At 50.2% G+C, this 22,855-nt stretch overlaps 1 protein-coding gene across 4 annotated transcripts in view; it reads left to right on the plus strand.

Moving 5' to 3' along the window:
- Positions 1 to 22,855, plus strand: part of RAPGEF3 (Rap guanine nucleotide exchange factor 3) — a 70,642-nt gene that overhangs the window by 18,286 nt on the left and 29,501 nt on the right. For all 4 annotated transcript variants that reach the window (XM_035101408.2, XM_060272134.1, XM_035101416.2 and 1 more), the window contains 8 exons: positions 5,363 to 5,416; positions 8,338 to 8,444; positions 10,641 to 10,762; positions 11,433 to 11,595; positions 12,354 to 12,438; positions 13,853 to 13,913; positions 16,882 to 16,958; positions 21,677 to 21,823. In XM_035101408.2, coding sequence (XP_034957299.1) covers positions 5,363 to 5,416; positions 8,338 to 8,444; positions 10,641 to 10,762; positions 11,433 to 11,595; positions 12,354 to 12,438; positions 13,853 to 13,913; positions 16,882 to 16,958; positions 21,677 to 21,823 — 816 coding nt within the window. The remainder of the gene's footprint in view (positions 1 to 5,362; positions 5,417 to 8,337; positions 8,445 to 10,640; positions 10,763 to 11,432; positions 11,596 to 12,353; positions 12,439 to 13,852; positions 13,914 to 16,881; positions 16,959 to 21,676; positions 21,824 to 22,855) is intronic.

Genomic DNA, 22,855 nt, shown 5'->3' on the forward strand with positions numbered 1-22,855 from the left:
TATTTATCTACTTGTACTTTGATGTGCTTTCGAACTGCTAGGTGGGCAGGAGCTGGGACTGAGCAACGGGAGCTCACCCCGTTGCAGGGATTCGAACCACCGACCTTCTGATCAGCAAGCCCTAGCCTAGACTCTGTGGTTTAACCCAGTGTTTCTCAACCTTTTTTGGGCCACGGCACACTTGTTCCGTGAAAAAAATCACGAGGCACACCACCATTAAAAAAGTTAAAAAATTTAACTCTGTGCCGCCCTATATTATGACTGTAAGAAACACTTGCCGAATATTGCTTTCAGGCGGGTCAGCGCTGTGTATTGGCAGCCGCCAGGCTTGTTTGCACTGAGCTTTGGGAAAGAGGAGGAGAAATATTGCTTTCCGGCAGGTTAGTGGTGTGTATTGGCGGCCGCCAGGCTCGTTTGCACTGAGATTTGGGAAAGAGGAGGAGAAATATTGCTTCCCGGCGGGTTAGTGCTGGGTATTGGCGGCCGCCAGGCACGTGACAATGCAAATCGCCCTTCTCGTCACCGCACGTCGCGGCACACCAGCCAGCGTCTCGCGGCACACTAGTGTGCCGCGGAACAGCGGTTGAGAAACGCTGGTTTAACCCACATTCAACACACACACACAAACAGTGACAATTTGTTGTTGACAAAGGAAGCTGGACATATAAAAGGGCCCATTACCTTCAGTAGCTTAGGGCCTCATCAAAGCTAAATCCAGCTCTGTGTGGTGAGCTTAGCGTTTTAGCCCTGGAGCCCATGTTTGCTGTCTGAGCTCTGGCCTAGAATAAATGCAGGAAAATAAGAGAATGTTTTGCAGCAAGGCAGGGGGGCTTTTCAGCCTAGGGGCCATATTCCTTTATGGAAAGCTTCCTGGGCGCCACATGCTGGTTGTAGGCTGGATGAGAGGCAAAAGTGGGAGGAGAAAAGGATGTCTTTTTGACCTTTGTGCAATAGGCCAAATTCCTGCCATGCAAGACCTAGAGGTTTTTGCACACACACATCCTCTCAGCATACCTTTCTCCATCCAGGCAAGCAAGAGGCATTGTCCCTGTTAAGACCACACTGCAGCCATGCCGAGGCACTCGAGAAGGACTTGGAGCAGAGTCTGTCTCTCTGTGTGGCCTGGTCAGACTCCTGAAGGCTGGATAAAAAGGCATGGAGGGCTCCGTTAGCCCTCAAGCTGAGGTTCTTCTCCGTCCTTGTCTTAAGAGCATGTGCAGAGCACCTTCCCATCACCCCTGAGCTTACAGTAGCTGGAAGTGCTCCTACTGCAGTAAGCATCATACTTGACTTTTGCAGATGAGGAGAGAGGTCCTCTGGTGCTATGCTGGCAGAGCAGTTTGTAGAATCAGAATTGTAGGGAAGGCACCCTGTGGTCATCTAGTCCAACCCCCTGCAATGCCAGAACTGCTGTTGCAATGCAAGAATCTCAGTGAATCACAGTTGCTGTGTCTGATGTCAACCTGACCGGGGGGGGGGATTATATAAAAGTAGCAGACATTCTTCCAGTGTCCCTGGAAATATCACCTATGCCAACAAATACAAGGACAGCAGTATGTGCTTGGAAGGAGCTGACCTCTGGAAGCTGAGCTAGAGGAGCGTCGTTATCCCACTGCCATGCCCCACAAAGCAGAGAACCAGGCTGTGGCCAAGGGACCTTCCACAGCACCATTTGGAAAGAGCAAGCACCAGCATGTTCAGGAGTGGCAGGGTGAAATCTCCCATCGCACAGAACATTTTTCGTTCCCCCTCTGCAGGAAAGGGATCCACAAGTAGGAAGCTGCAAAAGGCAAAAGGGATTCTGTGGGGCAGTCTGCAAAGTAGGCACAAGCATACCAGAGAGGTCACTGGTTCAAATCGACCCTGTCATGCTTGCTTATCCTTTCCTTCTAGCTATCACTCACTGAGAAGGGGGTGGTCAGTACAGCTGCACATGGGCTCTCAAGGACGGTGGTTCAAATATTCCCTGGTACTGGCTGGGAGTGGGGATCAGTACAGCCCCAGGGAGGATGGTAAGTAGGCAAGCAGTGTGCAGCTCCTAAGTGCCAGAAGTCCCACCACAGGAATGTGTCACTCCAAAGCCTAGAAACACAGAGACCCAAACTTCTTTCCCACTGGTTGTGGGGCAGGCAGATGGACACAGAGCCACATGCACACACATTTGCTAAAGCTACAAGAGTAGCACATGACATGGAGGTAACAGCCCCCCCCCCCGTGAGTGTCACAGCGGAATAGTGAGGCACCTCCCACCACTGTCAGCCCGACTCCACCGGAACCTTGCTTTGCAGGAGGAGCCCAGCAGGCTTTACAACTGGGTGGTCACATGCTCATGAAATGTGCATTTGGGATGCTGAAGATGTGCTTCTGGTGTCTCCCCTTGTCAGAACTGAAATTCAGGAGACACAGTGAGGATTGTTCTGTAACTGAATGAGATACGGACAAGTAGGTCGTGCATTTGGGGCTTACCTGGTTGCATATAGGGTCAGAGTTCCCTTTCCTGCGCCACACTTGACATGAGTCAACAGTGTGATGCAGCAGCTAAAAAGCCAATGCATTTCTGGGCTGCATCGGAGTATAGCGTCTAGATCAAGGGAAGTAATAGTACCACTGTATTCTGCTCTGGTCAGACCTCACCTGGAGTAGTGTCCAGTTCTGGGCACCGCAGTTCAAGAAGGATACTGACCAACTGGAATGTGTCCAGAGGAGGGCAACCAAAATGGTCAAAGGCCTGGAAACGATGCCTTATGAGGAACGGCTTTGGGAGCTGGGTATGTTTAGCCTGGGGAAGAGAAGGTTAAGGGGTGATATGATAGTCATGTTCAAATATATAAAAGGATGTCATATAGAGGAGGGTGAAAGGTTGTTTTCTGCTGCTCCAGAGAAGCGGACACGGAACAATGGATTCAAACTACAAGAAAGAAGATTCCACCTAAACATTAGGAAGAACTTCCTGACAGTAAGAGCTGTTCAACAGTGGAATTTGCTGCCAAGAAGTGTGGTGGAGTCTCCTTCTTTGGAGGTCTTTAAGCAGAGGCTTGACAGACATATGTCAAGAATGCTTTGATGGTGTTTCCTGCTTGGCAGGGGGTTGGACTGGATGGCCCTTGTGGTCTCTTCCAATTCAATGATTCTATGATTCTGTATTCTCATCAGAAATTAGCTCTGAGGGTCTTGCCTCCTGGATGTTTCCCTCCATTTTTAATATTGTTTAGTGGTTACTCTATCTCAGGCCAGGAGAGATGCTTCTTGGGGCTTGCGTTGTATTCTCTGTGCTGGCCAGTTTCTCAAGAAACTATTGGTAACTTGGCAAACTACTCAAAGGCTGAAATATTTCTGTGGGCTCTCTCATGATACCACTCCAAATTCCAGAGCTTTCTGACCAAGCAAACACTTGAACTAGAGTTGTGTGTGTGTTTGTGTAGCAAATCTGGTTCATTTGTAGGAAGTTCCATCTGTAATGGAACACAGAATCTGCTTCTTGGGCTAGCTGCCTCACATTACCTCATTGTAGGTCTGGCTGTGCTTAAGGTTGGTCCCTGCAAATATGTCTACAGTATTAAACTAAGTAAATAATAAACCATTTATTTAAATCATTTTTATACTGATTTACATTTCTGGGGGGGAATCTCTGTAGATTTTGCATAAAGCTTCAGATATGTTTATTTAAAAGTATAATCTTTATTTATGTACTCATTTAAATCATTTCTCTACCTCTACATGGTTCCAAAAAATATCCAAGTGCTTTTACAGCCTAACTTAAAACACCAAATAGAACATGACAAAATGGAAAAATATAAAATTTCAGAAGAAAATCAAATGCAATAAGATTCACATTTAAAGCAGCATGATTAGCAGGTAAACAAAATATTCTCTTAACAAAAGAGTTACAAGCAGGGCTTTTTTTAGCTGGAACTTGCTGGAACTCAGCTCCACCATCTCTCAGGTGAGTGCTGTTGACATTAGAGAACAAGGGAGGGAGGTCTTCGTGGTAAGTTCCAGCACCTCTTTTTCTAGAAAAATAGCACTGGTTACAAGTAAGAATCAAATGCTAAAATGCAGTAAAAAAATCCACATATAAAGCATCATTGGCAACTAAATGAAATTTATGAGACAACACTTTTCCAACACAGTAAGATCTCCCAAAGGCATCCTTATTAATATTTTACATATAAAACTCATTCCCACCAACCACACCCATAGCACAGCTAATCTCCAGCCAACCATTTGTCACAAGGCCAACATCTGACAACTATTTTCTTACTCTGTGTGAGTTTCTGCTGCATGCTGATTTTCAGAAAGGGGAGGCGCTCCCTTGCCTTCTGCTTCTTCTTGGATGGGGCAAACTTTGCTGCGGGTCTCAGGATGAGTTTGCACCTGCATGCTCATCACATGACGAGAGCAGTATCACACGATGCTTATCAACTGATGTATATGTATGTGAAGGGACCACCATCACAGATCAAACAGATCAAAATAGGCAAAACTTTTGTTTCGGGAGGTTTTTAATGTTCAATAGATTATTGTATTTTACTTTTCTGTTGGAAGCCGCCCAGAGTGGCTGCGGAAACCCAGCCAGATGGGCGGGGTATAAATAATAAACTATTATTATTATTATTTATTATTATCCCTTTGGACCTTTAATTTTTTTTATTTTTAATGGAGGCAGGTTGCATATCCAGGTGTGATACTCATCTGCTACCTTTGCCGCAGGCATCTTAAGTTATCAGTATGACACTATCATCATTCTGAGCAGTTCTTCTTTAGTGAATCTCAACCATCGTGCCATTATGTTGCTTCTTCCGACTTCACATCAGGTGAAATCATGTGATGTGGCTCAAATTCATGTGGGAAGTCCTACTCAACATTATGTGAACGGACCTGCTAGCTCAGGAGTAGCTAACCTGTGGCTCCTCCAGGTGTTGCTGGACTCCTACTCCCAACAGCCCCAGCCACCATGGGGGAATGGTCAGGAATGGTCCAGCAACATCTGGAGAGCCACATGTTTCCCACCCCAGAGCCAACTCCCATTAGCATTCTGGCCACAGTTGACTTGGCTACCAAACCCTGCAGGTTTTTGCCCAATGAAGGTCAGACAAGGCACCTGTTTTCCTTTGTCAAACGCTGGAGGGCATGGCATTTCTTCCCTTCGGATGTACTGTGACTCAGTGGGCACCTAACATGTGGCATCCCGTCAGTCTGGTAACTGCCCCCCAGACAGGTTCTCTCTTGCAGGGATGAGGAATGGAGGATGCAATGGAGGATGCCTGCCTGGCTCTGCACTGGGCTAACACAAGCAACTGACAGCTCCTTCCTCATTTTGTAAATGGACTAAGGAAATGCCCTTGATCTTTTTGTTTTACAGACCCCTCTTCCAGACAGCGAATCAGCCTTAGTACCTGGCCACAGCCTAAAGCAGGTAAATATCAAACGGCGGTCTTGACAGGGACAAAGAAAGCACAGCCTAAAAGTGGGGGCGGTTATACTGCCCCCCCAGGTCTAAAAGGCTTATTGTATGATGTGTGCCCTTTCACACAGGTCTGTGTATGTATTTCAGGGATCTGTGCAAGCATTAATTATTATCATTGTCAGGGGGACTCCCTACAGGGAGCCTCCCCCCAGCATCCTGACCAGCACTTTGTCCAGCGACAGCATTAGCAGCGGGTCAGGGGAAAGCGGAATGGAAGGGGAAGGCTCAGCGAGGCATCAGAGCCCTGGCAACGCTCTGGGGAACAGACGGTGGAGGAAGGGCTCAGAGACGTATCGGAGCCCCTGCACCACTCTGACCATCTAGGGGAGGAGGAACGGCTCAGGGAGGCATCGGGGCCTAGGCACCGTCCCAGCCAGCGAGGGGAAGAAGGGACACTGTTCCTTCCGGCGCCCGAATTGAGGCGCGCGTCCAAACGCAGGGCAAAGGGGCGGCGTTTCGGGGTGCCCCAGTTATTATGCTGGCCCCGAAGCCGACGGGCGCCATTGCCAGGTTCTGAGAGTGACTAGTTTTCTGCTATCTCTGCACTGTAAATAGTATGCACAGTAAAACCTTTAAAGACACGACGGACTGGAGCGTCTTTCCTTGGGAGTAGCCGCAACAACTCCCTGACAATTATTATTTTATATTTCCACCCCACCTTTCTGAGGCTTATGCCACGTTCATGGGAGCTTTTGCACACTGAAATCACATTAGTACATGGTGGTGCAGCAAAAGCCTGAAAAGGTCTTTGCTGACAGTGGAAGCTGGCTGGTGGCAGAAGTATATGAACCTCAAGGGGCAAGGTGTTACATGATCATTCCAGGTGTAGCTGTAGAAAAGGCCTGTCTCTCCCATGGAATTTGAAGCTACAAATCTCTGTTTGCACTTTTTTATATTTAAAAAAAGCTCCTAGTCCTCATGATTGTGAAGATCAGTTTGCAGGTGTGCTGGATGATGCCTGATGAAATCAAAACTGCCAGGTCCAGTTGCTGGAAAGCACAGGTGGTGAGAGGGCTCTGGTGCTCATCTTCTGCTCCTTGGCCTCTGACAGGCATCTAGTTGGCCTCTGTGAGAACAGGATGCTGGACGAGATGGGCCAGTAGGCTATTTTTATGTTCTTATGGCTGTAAAATCAGAAAGCCCTCTCTTCAAATCTCAGTTCTTGACAAGGATCTGCCACGTGTCCCTAGGCAAACCGCTCTCTCTGACTCAGTCCTGCCCCCACCCTGTTCCCCAATAGGAGGGAGGCTATTGCTCACCTGCTTCAGAAGGTGGTTGTGATTATTGAAACAAGGTCATGTTTGCGAAGTGCTGTGGCAGTTAAAGGGGATGACACACTAGGTATTTGTTATTAATATTAAGGCTAATAATCTTATAGGGACTCCAGGCCTCTCCTGTTGGTAAGTACTTGAGAGGCCTGGCTGGAAGCCTGTGATCCATGTCTTGCTGAGAACCAATCATCGTAGCCAGGATGCAAGTTGGAAGAAAATCAGATTTTAAAACCAAATTGACAGGGGAGTTTAAAATGAACCTGTTTCCGTGTATTCCCCCTTCAAAATAATCAGCTTTTAAAAGGAAATTCTGTATTCAGTGGAAACAAGAACAGGTCCATACTGATGATATCTTAGGACTGAACCTTTGAGCTTCTATGAAACAGTGAGTGGAAGGCTGAAAAGAACCAGAGACAAAAATATCTGACTTTGGAGGTCAAGTGTTTATAAATATGACACAATTGTTCATGCGTATTTATTATTCTGCAAACGACAACTTGTTCAACTATGCATAACATCCCTTTCCTCTCCTCCCTGCTTTCCCCCAAATCCAAAATTAGTTTGGGGCTTTCCAGATGCTGAAGGTTCATTATTCCAGCGCCTTTGGTGGGACCCTGAGCGGGGAAGCTTGACTAGCCCAGTCTCTCATCTTCTGCTGCCAAGCAAATACATTCCCATTTATGCAAAGCTTTGACACACAGGTTGCCTTGTGAATATAGTGTAATTGGTTTTAACTGGTTGCATTCAGTGTTTTTTTATTGTTTTATCTGTCTTTTCAATATTCTCCAAATGAAGCGAAGGCCATAATCACCAGGGAGAGGGCCTTTTTAGTAGTGGCACCCCAGTTACGGTGCAGCCTTCCCAGGGAGGCTCGCTGGCTCCATCTTTGTGGTCTTTTCAGTGCCAGATGAAAGCCTTCCTGTTCACCCAGGCCTTTTAAATAACTATATGACACAGGTCTCTCCATTTTAAAATTGGTGCTTTAACTTTGGTGGTTTTGTCTTGTTTTCTGAAAGCTACTATGATTTCTTCCTTTCCCTATCCTATCCCATCCCACCTTCCTTCCAAAAAGCTGAAGGTGGCATACATACTTCTCCTCCCCATTTCATCCTCACAACAACCCTGTGAGGTAGGTTAGGCTGACAGACAGTGGCTGGGCCAAGGTCACCCAGTGAGCTTCATGGCTGGGTGTGGATTTGAACCCTGGTCTCCCAGGTCCTTCTCCTGCACACTAACCACTATGCCACACAGGTGCTCTATGTTGCGGAGTAGCATAGAAATGCCATGAATAAGGGGCAGGGGACCTTTTCATGCCAAGGGCCACATTCCCTTCCAAGGGCCACGTGCCAGTGATGTACAGAGCCAGAAGCAAAGTGGGCAGAGCCATTAATGTGATCCCCCCCCCCCTTCATGCAATAGAGAGGTTCCCCACCCATGCTGCAAATAAATAGGTGCATAAATACTTGTATTTAATTGTTCCTGCATTTGTTTTGTTGTGTTTGAAATGGTCACATTTGCCATCCTGGAACACTGGTTGGTGGAATGGCTGTTTGGTACAATTGTAGCAAGCGAACAAGCTCTTGCCATTTTCTTTCACAGGCTTCATCGAACAAAATTCAGAGAGCAGGGAGGCTCCTCTGTGCACATCTGGTCATCTTGTACCCGAACCTAATCCGCGATCACAAGCACCACCTCCGGCTTTACAGGTGTGCATCTACCTGTAAATCTAAGAAGGAGTCAGGGGCGGCTAGTGATCTGCAGGGTCTGTGGGCATGCTGTTTCCCCTGGGGGGTGGGGGGCTCTTGCGAGTAAACCAATTAGCTGCCCCTGAAATTTCTCCCAAAGTGAATTTCTCCCAAAGTGAACTGTCATGAGTGCTCCCCCACCCCCACTAAATGATAGTGACTCTGCAGCTGCCTCCTACAGCAGAAGGTTGAAGCTTCAAACCTGGCACCTCTGCTTTCTAAAAGGACCAGGTAACAAGAGGCGAGAAATACCTTTCTCTGCCTGAGACCCTGGAGAAGAGCCTCTGCCAGTCAGAGTAGACGACACCGTGCTGGCTGGACTGACCTAATGTTGCTATTCATCCTGTACTGAAAGCCCAGCTAGTCCTGGGATAGGGAACTTGGCCTTTCAGATATTGTTGGACCACAACTCTGGTCATCCCTAACCAGTGATCATGCTGGCTGGGGTTGATGGGAGTTAGAGTCCGACAACATCTGGAGGGCTACAGGTTCCATGTTCCTGAGGTAGTCAAACAACCCATTCCCAGAGTGACCAACTTTGGGAAACCATAAATAGGACTGAAGGCAATAGTTACAGGTAGGTAAGGCATTTTCCTCTGAACTTAGAGGCTGTACATGACTAAATTGCCACTGGAAGGACTTCTAGCCCCCCCCCAATTGTCCTTAAAGACAGTGGCCAATGCCGCATCTTATGGCAATGAGTTCCAGAAATTAACTAAGTCTTGTCTTGTCCTTCCCAGACAACCAAAAGATGAAACCAAGGAAAGGGGGAGGGGGAGGGAAGATCTAGATCTTTAAAACTGGAAATTGAATCTGAAGTTCAGAACTTGCGGGTTCCGGTTTCCGCCTGCAGGAATGGCGGACCTGTTTTCCATCCCTCTGACCTTCGTAAGGAATTTGGCGGTTGCTAGGGGAGTAAATGTCAACCCCCTACCCTCTCCGGGGGTTACGGAGAGGGGCCGCTGGCCCGCGATGCCCCCAGACCCACTCCGACTGTTTATGGAGTGGGGGGAGCTTGGGCTGAAGCACTTACGAGGGCCAGGACTCCCGGACGCTAATCTGCATGGCGGGGATTTCCATGATTAAAGAAGATAATTAGGCTTAAATCTATGGACATACTTCAGAAGGAGGGGCAGAAGCGCTGTTTACTGCCGAGAAATCTATGCTGCTGAGGGTGAGGAGTTAAAGGCTGTATTTCATCTGGAAGAAGGATTGATGGGGACGGAGCGATAAGGGAAGCGAGTCTTTCTTTTTTATTTTTTTGCATATGAGTTACTTCGTACCTTCCCAGACGTGATGTCCTGGCTTGTTTGGAGTGAAAGAGAAGCAAGAGACTGTGTGAGTTGAACTTTATAAACTGTTGTTATTGAGTATATTTTTTTGAAGATGAGGAGTTGCTGACGAGAAAAGCCCCCCTCTAGTTGGATGGGAGGAGTGCCTGGACGCGTTCGGAGGATTTATGAGTTGTGACGCACTTTGAATTGGAGCAGCGACCTGAAGCTAAGTTCAGCTATAGGGCAAGGAGATCCATTAATTTACCAAGAGTCTGCATGGTGTGAGGTCTGGTTCTTCTGCCTGGAAAAGCTGTAAATTTTATAAAGATCGTTAATCTATGAGAGAAAACGAAAGTGATTTGAGTTTTTTTAAGATGGCGCTGCTTCGTGTTGAGAGTCGACGCAATAGGGACGCTCCAGACCAAGAAGATTTATGGGGAGGCTGGACTGATTAACTCACACAGGAGAAAGAACATTTGTGAAACTTTGTTTGACATTTATCTCAGCAGCTGGGAAATAATCGGTTGAAAGAGGAAAACATCTATGTGACTGTAAGGGAAAGATCTGGATTATTATGAACTCGGAGAGACGATTTGAACTTAAGAAAAAAGACGGCAGTGGACGGTTGCGAGGAACCCCCAATTTCTTGAAGCATGGGAACCCAAAAAAAAATTTTCTAGATGATTTGGCATAATATTCGGTTTGATTGATATATATGTGTATAATTTGAAATAATGAATGTGATATAATTGGTTTTAATTGGAAAATTAATAAAAATATATTTTTTTAAAAAAATGAAGTTCAGAACTTGCACATCTAGCTCTGCTGCAGATTGTGGGAATTCTTCCCATCAACTCTCCACTGTTTGATGTCTCCCTTCCAGGCAATGCTGTTCTGGGAAGGAGCTGGTGGATGTGCTGCTCAGCGCAGAGTTTTCTGTACAGACGCGCAGCCAGGCCCTTGGACTCTGCCAGGTGCTGGTGGACGAAGGGGTCTTGGCTCATGGTGAGACAACCAGAGGAAAGAAATGGGGCTGTGACAGTCTTGGCATCCCGCTGCTCACGGTGCTAAATTTTGCCCCGCCGCTTCCCCCAGCAAAACCCGATCTGAATTGCTGAATCGACGCAAACGGCAGTTTGGGTTATCTGCAGATTGCTCTTTTCTCTGATTCAGCAGAAGACAGCAGATTTCCACAGGGAAAGCCTCGGGGAGCACCGAATTTTGGCATTGCGCAGGGCACTGCTGATATTTGAGACCCCAAGGTCTGCCACTGGAGAAGGGAGCTGGATTGGGTGCTCTCCAAGGCTACCTCACCCTCTGGTTCTTTGTGTGCCTGCTGGGCTTACCCAGCAGCTGTAATGCCCCTTTGCACTCCTTCGCTGTCCAGATAGCTGCCTGTCACAGGGAGAAAGGGAAAGCTATAAGAGGTGGCGCAACTGGGAACAGATATCCTGGCCGGGGGCTCTTCACATCTTCTGTTGGCTTTTTCTAAGGGCAGGGAAGCTGTGACCTTCCAGCGGCTGGTGACTACAGCTCCCATCAGCCCCGGCCAACATAGCCAGCAATCGAGTGATGGGAGGTGTCGTCCAATAGTGCCTGGAGGACCACAGGTTCCCTCCCCATCCTCTTGTGTGCTCTTATTCTCATCCTGCTTTCACCCGCCTTCCCTGTGCAGTGCGGCAGGAGAGCTATTTCCAGGATCGCGACACCCAGTTCTTCCGCTTCGTGGCCCTGGAGCCAAGCGCTGAAGACCGGGATGCTGAGGAGCTCCTGGAGGCACTGGCATTGCTCACCCAACTGGGCCCTACCGCCTTGCTCACCACCATCTTGCACAAACCGTGAGTGTGAGGATTGAGGTACTGTATAGTGTGGCAGGCAGGGAGGAAATGTGGAAGGTTTAAGGCTTTGCTGCTGATAGAACAGTATGATTTCTGTATAATTTCTGTTTATTAGTGAACGAAAGTACAGGTGGATAGATGATAGATAGAAAGAAATGTATATACTGTTTTCTTGATTATTTCATTCATTCACTTTATTTAAATCCTGCCTTTTTGGGGACTCATCCACACTTTTGCTTGACCTGTATTTTGATGCTGTTGTGTGCTGATTTATCCCCCTGGGTCTGAGAGCTTTTCTCGTTGTTTGCAATTATGCTTTACAAAAATCTGATATTACGCGCTGAATTGACGCAGGGTTAAGGAAAATCTCTCTTTGGATTTTACCCACATCTGAATCAGCAAGTGATTGGCCCCTGGATTACATAGGCCATTGGCCTGTTCCAGCAGGCTCTTCCTAACTTTAAAAGTGAATTTCTCGCCCTCGTGATTGTAGCCAAGCTACCTGGTGTCTGGCCCTTGTGCCAGAGCACATGACGGAGGTTAAGGACGTCCTCTTGCTGCATTGGTAGTTTGCTGTGTTCCTTGTCCTTCCCCATGAACAGAAGAAGCAAGGTTTATGCCCTGAATTTACATCCTTCGCTTTGAAGGAGTCAGGGTAATCCACACTGTCTTGGGGATGAGGATGTGGTGGTGGTGAGTGCTGTAAAGTGACAGGAGAACCTGACATATGTGTGCCTTACCTGGACACTCTCCTCCAGCCCTGGCCAGCGCACAGATGAGGAGCTTGCACTGATCTTTGAGGAGCTGCTGCACATCAAAGCTGTCGCCCATCTCTCCAGTTCTGTAAGTAACGGTCAGATTCTGTCTCATTTGGCCCATCTTTAATTTGAATGCCATGAGTAACAGATGGGTAAGAATGGAAACAAATGGGATGGCCAAACAAATGCTCTCTCTCTCTCTCTCTCTCTCTCTCTCTCTCTCTCTCTCTCTCTCTCTCTCTCTCTCTCTCTCTTCCCCCCCCTTTAGCTATTCCATTTGATAGGATCAACCTATCTAGCAGATTTGCATTTGTCCTATTTCCAGCTGGTTGCTTCCTTTCATTTGTCAGTCACTTCAAACCTGCCTGAGCCTGCGTCAGACTGGACCCATCTCCTGTACAGATGTAGGGGGTGAAAAATACATGCACCTTAGGAGCGGTGTGTGTTTTCTGTTCACTCTACCTATCTTACACTAGATGTAAAGAATTTATGATGCTACTTTTAGAAGTGGCACATGTCAAGTTTTCTAAATATTTCAGTGTGCTTATTTTCCCTGCTCACATACTTCCAGCACATGCACAACATGCACAGAACCATTGCACCAAGAGTCTCTTTTTCTTCAGTTCTGAACTCGGTATGCTTGAGTGACTTAATGGACTGTATTTGGTGGGTGATTTAGAGGAGGGGAGCTGTGTCAATCTGAACATGCAAAGCAGTCTAAGCACAGTCCAGAAATCAAAAACAAAAGAATGGCAGCTGTCCACAAATAAGATTAGGTGGTGAGCAGTTCACCACCACCAGGGGCAGCTGGCAACCAGAACTTTGTCATCCAGCATTATTAGCAAAATTTGACAAATATAGCACCGTGTGTTGATGTTAAGAAATATGCATCACTACATTTTTGTTGTTGACTATAATTTAGTACACATAAATGAGCTTCTAAGTCAGGCATCCCCAAACTTCAGCCCTCCAGATGTTTTGGACTACAGTTCCCATCTTCCCTGACTACTGGTCCTGCTAGCTAGGGATCATGGGAGTTGTAGGCCAAAACATCTGGAGGGCCGCAGTTTGGGGATGCCTGTTCTAAGTGGATTTCTCTTTAAGAACCACCAAGATTACAGAGGAGTATAGATATTAACTAGTATGAATAGTATGTAGTAATCAGAACTGTGCTGGCCCAAGTGTGGATGTTCCCTCCCTAGAAGCCTTTATGCATTTACCTTCCATGAACTTGCTTCCTGCTTGGCCAACCAGTGGCGCACGTCCTGGGGGCATGATGCACTGCCTGCGGACGCATGGCACCCAGCGCGGGCGGGGGAGGGGCAGCTGCGATGGCACCCCACCAGGATCACGCTGCCGGGGATGGTGTACTCCCCCCGCCCCCTCTTCCTCCGCCAGTGTGGCCAACACTTTTAATTACAAAAGTTATGTTCTGCCTCGGCTGTTTGTGCAAGTGGTTTTCTAGGGCAAGCTCAGTGGTTGTCTCCCTTCTGCCACAGGTGAAGAGGGAACTGGCTGCTGTCCTGCTGTTCGAATCCCATGCAAAGGCTGGAACTGTGTGTGAGTAATTGGCTGGCAATGGTTTCGTCACTTTCAGCCTAGCTCTTTTCTTTACTTCCTGCAAGCATGCCCATAGGGCATCTCAGCCACGTCCTCGGGGTCACATGGCAGTGGTGGGTGGTGCCCGAGGCAAAAGTGGTCAGAGCAAGGAATGTAAAATTTACCTTTGTGCAAAGTGCTATTTTCTACACACACACTTTTCTCCCTTTCACCCAGCTATCAACGTGTATCATCAGAGTTGAAGGACGCATTTAAACCAGGAAAACACCATCAAGGAGCAGTATCTTGCAGCCACTATAAGTTGGCTTGTTTATTTATTTCGCAACTAGCTGTACCAAGCCACGTGTTGCTGTGGCTTAGTGCATTAAATGGAAAAGAAATGAAAGAGAAAGTTTGCCTTTTAAAGTTGTAGAATATCACAAACCTGGACACTCCTCCGTGGAGTGGAAGCGGCATGGGGGTCCGAGCCAGGCCGGGGTTCCCGGGCCGGCCTGGCTCTTGGGGCGTTGGCTCCATCGGCGGAAGGGCCTGTGGGGCCTGCCCTGGTTCTCAGCAGTGTCGCGGGCTCCGGGGCGGCCTGGCTCTTAGGGTGTGGGCTCCATTGGCGGAGGGCCTCCCAGGCCAGCCTGGATCTCGGGGCGTTGACTCCATCAGCGGCAGGGCCTCTGGGGCTGGCGTGGCTCTGGGGGCGCTGGCTCCTTTGTCGGCACGGCCTCCGGGGCCGGTCTGGCTTGGGGGGGGTTGGCTCCTTCATCGGCAGGGTGGTCTCGGCAGCGTCGTGGGCTCCAGGGCCGGGGTTGATGTTGGGGTGTTGGCTCCGTTGGCGGCAGGGCTCCCAGGCTGGCATAACTCTTGGGGCATTGGCTCCATCGGAGGTGGGGCCTGTGGGGTCCGGCCTAGCTCTTGGCGGCGTCACCGGTTCCAGGGCTGGCTGGTTCTCGGTGTGTGGGCTCCATTGGCAGTGGCACGGTTTCTGGGGCTGGTCTGGCTCTGGGGGTGTCGGCTCCTTTGGCGACGGGGTGTGTGGGTCCTGTCCTAGGTCTTGGCAGGCATCGCGGGGCCGGGGCCGGGCTGGATGTCAGGGCGTTGGCTCTGTTGGCAGCAGGGCTCCTGGGCTGCTGTGGCTCTCGGGGCGTCAGCTCCATCGGCGGCGGGGCTTGCGGGGCCCAGCCTGGCTCTTGGCGACATGTGGTTCTGGAGAGGCCTCGATGGGGAGGTAGGAGGAGGAGGGGTGGGATTATGGGGCTATTGCTACACAAAAGGATATGGCGTCTGTTCCTTTGACATCCACTGGAGGTTGCTATGTTTTTTTAGACAAATTCATATTTTTACCTGTGACAGGTGTGACATCTGTATAATCTAAGGCTATGGAAACACTCACGTATCGGAATGGAATGTTGTGTCCAAATTTGAACGCAATCGGTCAAGCGGTTTCGTAGAAAAGTGAAAGTTAACAAACATGGACATTTTACATTTTTACATTTTTATATATCTAGATATTTATACACTTCTTGATTGTAGTTAAACCTCAGTTTACAAAAAAGAGCAAAACAATAAAATTATCAGTGAAAAGCAATAATTTAAAACCTCTGAAAAATAATTAAAACCAACAATAAGCTAAATACCAGATTAAGATACGTCAGCATTCTACCTGTCTTTGATAGGCTTGCCTATCAAGGCACCGAAAAAGAGTCCAGCAAAGGCGCCTTCCTGCTGTCATTAGGCAGGGAGTTCCAAAGTGGGATGCTGCCACACTTAAGGGATCAATTCCTTACATATGTAGAATGAGTATTACGGTAATTATGTGGCACCTGTAACAGTACCAGTTCTGCAGATGGAAACAGTCAAGTGGGTATTCAGAGGGGTAAGACGATCTCATGGGTAAACTGGTCCAAGCTGTTAAGGGCTTTATATAGTAATAATAACACTTTGAACTTGGCCTGGTAGCAAATCAGCAAACAGGGCAGGTCTCTTAGCAGAAGCTTTATATCCGGATCAGGCGCAAGGAAAGTCCCACAGAGAGTGCATTGCAGTAATTTTTGGAATGGGGATGGGTCTTGTGTGTTGTTGCTGTGCATCATCCCAGTGACTTTTGAGAGGATCAAATGCATAGCTGCCAAGTACCCCGTTTTCCCCGGGAAACCCCCGTTTTTACTTACCTTTTCCCGGTGGTCCCCCGTATCACTTCGTCTCCCGTTTTTCTCCGTTATTTTCTCCTGCCGGTGGCCATTTCCCCCCCTGATTTGCCCTTCTATGGGCACAAAAAATGGCCGCCGCCGGCTTCAAAAGTAGCTTCTAAGCATGACCGGAAGTGCGCCAACGCAACTTCCGGTGTCACCCCGCCCATCTATGGGCACCAAAAATGGCCGCCGCCGATACCGGAAGTCGCGTCAACGCACTTCCGATCATGCGTAGAAGCTACTTTTGAAGCCGGCGGCAGCCATTTTTGGTGCCCATAGAAGGGCAAAGCGACTCTGGAAGTTACGTCGACACAACTTCCGGTGTCACACTGCTGCCGGTCCCGGATTCTGCAGTCCGGGACTTGGAAGGTAAGGTCAAATGTGACACACAGCAATCTTCTATCCTGTGCAATTGCAATTCAGAAGGAAAACTTCTCATTTATCTCCGAGCTCATTCCTCCTCCTTTCCAATTCCCTGTGGCAGCTCTTTTGAAGGCTCCCTTGAGAACCTGTTCTTCTTGCTTTTCCCGCTTGTTCCTGCGCCCCCACCCACCCCTAGTCCAAGCTGATCATTTTCTCCTTTGCCTCTAACATGTTGCCTGTGCTTCTTTCCCTGCCCTGCTGTGACCGCCAGATGTTTCAGACGGGCAGATAGGAGTTGTAGCCCCAAACAGCTAGATGACCCCCACATTGGGGAAGGCTGGTCTGTGCCATTGGGCACTCATTTTGCATGTGTCTCAAAGCATAAGTCCCATAGCACTGATGCAAAGGATTTTTTCCCCCTCCAGTGTTCAGCCAAGGGGACAAGGGCACCTCCTGGTACATCATCTGGAAGGGATCAGTCAACGTTGTCACACATGACAAGGTTTGTATGTTTAATCTCTGTAGACTTCACATGGAAAGGGTCAGCTTGGGGTTAAGTTCAGTGTGTGGGTAGGAAATTTTATATCCACATCTGGACTAAGAGAAATCTATTTACGTAGATGTTTCTTGTCATATATTTATGCTATTAGATGAGATTACATTTATATACAATATAATGTACTTGTTTATCCCACCTTGCTTGTCATATTTTGTAAGAGAGAGGGCTTGCAGAGAGCAGCCCACTCTGCTTACTTCCACCAGATGGGAGAGCAGCAGCAAGTCTGGGAGTTCAAATCAGGAACAGGAAGGGTTAAGACGGGTCCAGGGCTCTGCAGAGTCCTGGTGGCTCAGCTCCAGGTTGGTAGCAGGGAAGCAGGGGAGGAGCTAGCTTCAGCAGGGGCTGGAAAGGAGGGAGGAGAGAGAACGGCACCTCAGGAGCCTGGTTTGGGACCACGGAGGACCCATAGAGCAAGGAGGAGGGGCGTTTGGAGTCTTAAAAGGGGGGTCAGAGCCCACGAGACGCCATTGTGGGCTTCTGCCCCATGCAGAGCAGACATGATTTGAGACATCTCACCACTGTATATAGCATGCACAATAAAACTATGAAAATCCAGAGGATGTGTGGAGTGCTTACTCGGGAGTAGCCAACACCCCATCTGTGACAGCAAGCCCACAATCTCTTGATGGCTACCCCGAGGGAAGAGGGCTGCAAATGTAGCAGCCGGCATGAAGTTGGCAGCATCTAAAGCAGAAGAGAGAGATGCCGAGGGAGGATTGGCATGAGTTGCCAGCACCCTGCAACTATGGAACGGCTCAAGCACCAGGTAGGCACCCGGGCACAGGGGAAGCCAAGCTTAGTGAACCGAGCAGCTCGGAACACAGCCAAGCCAGAGGAGCGGAGGCTGGACAAGCAGAGAGGACACTCGGGACGGGCCAGCACTTTGTAGGGCGACCCTCAGCACAAGCTGGCTCTAAGACTGAGAGGCATGGTGGCGTGGAAGTGCAGGAGGCTGAGAGGCGAGTCCGGGCAGAGGGGACAGACGGAGGGGAAAGGCAGCGGCCACAAGTTCCCATACAGTCCCGGGGAGGCAGCTGCAGCACAGCACAGCCCCCTCCAGCCAGATGTGATGCAGAGGGACAAAGCCCGCGCGCGGGTACTTTCAAACGCTGACGCGGGAAAACAGAGGGAAGAGAAAGGCGGGAGATGCCTTTACAATGCACCCAGCCACTGGGTGGAACACTGCCCCCAGAGGAAGGAATGGCGAGAGCAGGCAGGCACAGACACAAGCCTGGATGCCAGATCAGGAGGGGAGGGGCCAGGCAGAGCACCAACAACTGAGCCCTCCTGTAACACCCCACAGCACGACAAAGAGATGGAAGTGAGTCTGCAGCTGCCAAGAGGCCAGACCCAGGAGACAGTCGGGCTTCTCCGCAGGGGCAGCAGCAACGATTTCCTATCGGTGCACTTGGCTAAGCAGGATCAGATTCCCATTTTCCCAAGGGAGCTGCCCATGAGCGTCTTGACCGTAGGCGGCCGGGAATTGCAGGAGGGTGAGGTCACGCAACAGACCCCCTCTCGGAAGATGACAGTGAACAAGCACGCAGAAGTGCTAGCTTTGGACTTAATGGACAATGACCCTGTGGGCAGCCAGCGCCGGGGAGATCTCACCTTTGGAGATGCAGACGGCAAGGAGCACTGCAGGAAAGAAGGAGAATCCTCAGGATCGCACCACATCAGCTCCCCAGGCGGATGGAACGACGCAGAGGCGGGGATGCAGGAAGAGAAACTGAGCCAACTCACCAAAGAGGACACTTTTACCCAGAACATACGGAGGGACTTGAGGGAGAAAAAGGGGGCAGGGGAAGGGCTTGCCGAGAAAGAGGGGTTACTCTTTAGCAATGATGCCCGGTATATGCCCCAGGACTCCCTCAGAGGGAAGATTCTCAAGCAATATCATGACAACCCCACGGAGGGGCATGCAGTACATGTCTTCACGAGGCTCACACCCAGTAAGGCCAGTCTTGGGCGAAACCCCAGAGCCTTCCCAGAGCAGGGGGAGGGGGAGATTGGGGGACCACCTATTGAGGCATGGGGTGAGAGGAGGGAGACAGTACACCAACAACTGGATGGAGACGTGGCAAGGGGCAATGAGGCTTACAAGGAGGGGGCAGACCATCACAGGGGACTGGAGAAGGTCTTCCACGGAGGGGACAGGGTCTGGCTGTGGTCAGAAGGCCTTCCCATGGGGGGAAGGGGGAAGAAGCTGGCACCCAGAAGGCTGGGGCCCTTCAAGGTTCTGACACAGATCAACCCTGTCACCTTCAGGGGGGAAGCACCTACAGCGAGAAAGGTCCATCCCGTGGGTCACAGGTCTTTGCTCTCACACTTTAGGGAAAGCCCAAGGTTCAGAGGACGTGACACACATCCAACACAAGACGCTGACAGGAGGGAGGGGGAGGAAATCACACAAAAGACACTAGATAGAAGGGTGGAGGGAGAAGGCAGCCAAGAGGGTCCAGAAAGAAAGGAAGAGGAGGAGGTCTACAGTGCCACAGCGAGCCCGGGCTCCCGGTGGGGGGAGGGGGGGTTAAAATGTCTGATGGCCAGGCAGGGCACTCCTGCTTCCCAAAACGCGGAGGCAACCACGCACACCATGCAAGGGGAGGACCGCACACTGGAACTGCACGCTCCTTTCTCCCACAGACCCAAACCACCACACGTCAGTAGCACAGGGAACACAGAGGGGGAGGGCGATCCCAGGTGGGGAGCAGGGGAGACGCAGACCCAAGGAGCCCTCCGGGAATCGGAAGCAATTTTCCAGAGGGAGGAGGAGGATGACAACGGAAGGAACTACACGGACCAGCCACCCAGCACCGACGGGGAACAGGATTTTACACACACTACAGAGGAGGAAGACCTGTCAGGCTTCCAGCCCTCTTTACAGACATCAGACCAGGCAAACCAGGCCTCAGAAAGGGGGGGGGAGCCTGGAGGGGGGGTGGATGTAAGAGAGAGGGCTTGCAGAGAGCAGCCCACTCTGCTTACTTCCACCAGATGGGAGAGCAGCAGCAAGTCTGGGAGTTCAAATCAGGAACAGGAAGGGTTAAGACGGGTCCAGGGCTCTGCAGAGTCCTGGTGGCTCAGCTCCAGGTTGGTAGCAGGGAAGCAGGGGAGGAGCTAGCTTCAGCAGGGGCTGGAAAGGAGGGAGGAGAGAGAACGGCACCTCAGGAGCCTGGTTTGGGACCACGGAGGACCCATAGAGCAAGGAGGAGGGGCGTTTGGAGTCTTAAAAGGGGGGTCAGAGCCCACGAGACGCCATTGTGGGCTTCTGCCCCATGCAGAGCAGACATGATTTGAGACATCTCACCACTGTATATAGCATGCACAATAAAACTATGAAAATCCAGAGGATGTGTGGAGTGCTTACTCGGGAGTAGCCAACACCCCATCTGTGACATATTTAATCTGCTGATCCGGCTATCCCTCTGGTGTTCTTAAAAAAAAAATAACTCAATCATTCAACATACCTTTGGGGGAGGACTGTGGCTCATATATCTACATATATACATACATAATTTTATTTGTATGCCGCCTTTCCATGGTTAAAACCATGCTCAAGGCAACTTGAAACATGGAGAAAAATATGTAATCACAAGTATATCAAAAGTAGTCATAAACAACAAATAAAACATCCAAAAGTGCACAGCCAAGTTGAAATGAATTCCACATGAATTGTAAGATCTAAAATAAAAAATATCAGTAACAACAACAATCCCCATTCCCACTGCCCAAACCTCCAAACAATGCCCAGCCTGTGAGTCAGCAGCCTCAGCTTTAGCAAGGGCGCATGCGTTGCACCCAAAAAGTCCCAAGTTGAATCTGGAAAGGACACCTGCATGCAGGGTTGGTGCTAGGGTTTTTTGCACCCTAGGGGAGATCACCTCCTGACACACACACACACCCATTTCCCAGAGTTGTTGATCTAGCGGCCTTCCCTGTTTCTGGCGTGGCCTTCCCCTGCTTCCCTAGACCCGGGCGCGGAAGGGGCGCCAAACTCAACAGCTTCAGGCAGCTCTCCGGAGGCGGCAGGGAGCGCAGGCCTGGGGCCGCCTCCACTGAACAGCTGAGAGGCGCGGTGCGGCGGCCCCAGGCTCGCGCTCCCCGCGCACCTCCGGAGAGCAGCCTGAAGCCGCTGAGAAGTGCGGAGGAGGCAGCCCCAGGTTCGCGCTCCCCGCGCACCTCCAGAACTTCGCACGGGAAGCGTGAGCCAGGGACCGCCTCCACTGCGCCTCTCAGCTGTTGAGCGGCTTCAGGCCGCTCTCCGGAAGCACGTGGGGAGTGCGAGCCTGGGGCCGCCTTGCCCGCAGCACCGGGGGGCGATGGACAGCGGGCGGCGGTGGGCAGGCTGGCCAGCACCCCCTCCATTTTGGACACTAGGCAGCTGCCTAGTTCGCCTTAATGGACGCGCCGGCCCTGCCTGCATGAAACCCTGGAGAGCCACTGCCCTTCAGGAGTGGCTTGCCCTGAGACAGAGATGCTTTGCCAGTCAGAAATAATCCTATTGCGAGGGGTGGTGGTGACAGCAGCAGCGAGGGAAGGGAAAATAAGGAAGAATTGGTGAGAGGCCTTGGTATTCAGTTGCCCTCAGCAGGGTCACCCATATTTGCCATGGCAATGTCCCTTGGAGCAGTAACGGATGTGGCGCACTCACTTTTCAGGGCTTGGTGTCCACTCTGCACGAAGGTGATGACTTTGGCCAGCTGGCGCTGGTGAACGATGCCCCCCGTGCAGCCACCATCATCCTCCGTGAAGACAGCTGCCACTTTCTGCGTGTGGACAAACGGGACTTCAATCGCATCCTCAAGGTGGGTCAGGAATTGGGTCACACATGGAGGCTGGGGTCGGTCCTTCCATTCTCTTGACAGTTTTCAGCGCTCAATAGAGTTTGCCCTGGGAAGGAATTATGTCTCAAATGTAAGGTATTTGAGGGCATTAAGGGATCAGGAGGCAGCAATAAATGAAGTTACCAAGTTCAGGACTTCTCCAACTTCAGGACTTCTCCAGGACTTGTGCCACATGTCTGTGCCTGAATGTTCTCCTTTCCTCTTACCAGGGCCGGCTCTATGTAGACCCCCGGTGGCGCAGTGCACCATGGCGGGGGGCTGGTAAGCTGGGCGCCGGCCTGGTAAGGCGGGCGCTGCGCCCTGCGAGGGTGGGGGGGCGGCGGAGCGATCTCCGCCCCTCAGCACCAGGGCGCGCGATCTGCTCAAGACGGCCCTGCTCTGTACACTAAGCTCCTTGCTTTGAAGTCCCTCCACCCCACCTGCAAAGCCTAGTTGTTTATTATCCTATCCTTTCCAGAAGCAACCTAGCTTTGCCTTAGGCACCTTGAGTGTCCCCCCCTGCTCAGGGATCCATTGTGAAGGGCAGTTTGCAAATTACCTTCTGTCCATAAACAAGTTACTGTTTCAACTGGGCATTTTCCCATTCCTGGCTGGTCTTCCTCCATATGCCTTCATTTTATCAGTGTACAGTGGTACCTCGACTTACGGAGGCCTTCGGATGTCGAAGTGTCCATTTTGCGCTTGCCTGAAGCGTGATTTTGCACTTCTGCGCATGCGCGGACCGTGCACGCCGCTTCTGCACAGGCACAGAACACGCGCACGGTGAAAATACTTCCGGGTTTGCCGACTTCGTAAATCGAAACCTTCGGAAGTCGAGGCATTTCTATGGTCTGAGTCTCTGCCTATCAGCAATACAGCTCTGTGGTCATTTGCCCCTCAACTTACTAACTAGGAAGAATATGCATTGTTGAATTTGACTGCAATCTCTCACAGCAGATATAGCTTAGAACTAGAAACCTAGGCCTCTTTCCCTGCTCTACCATTATGAAATTA

This window comes from Zootoca vivipara, chromosome 2, assembly GCF_963506605.1.
Source record: "Zootoca vivipara chromosome 2, rZooViv1.1, whole genome shotgun sequence".
NCBI lineage: Eukaryota > Metazoa > Chordata > Lepidosauria > Squamata > Lacertidae > Zootoca > Zootoca vivipara.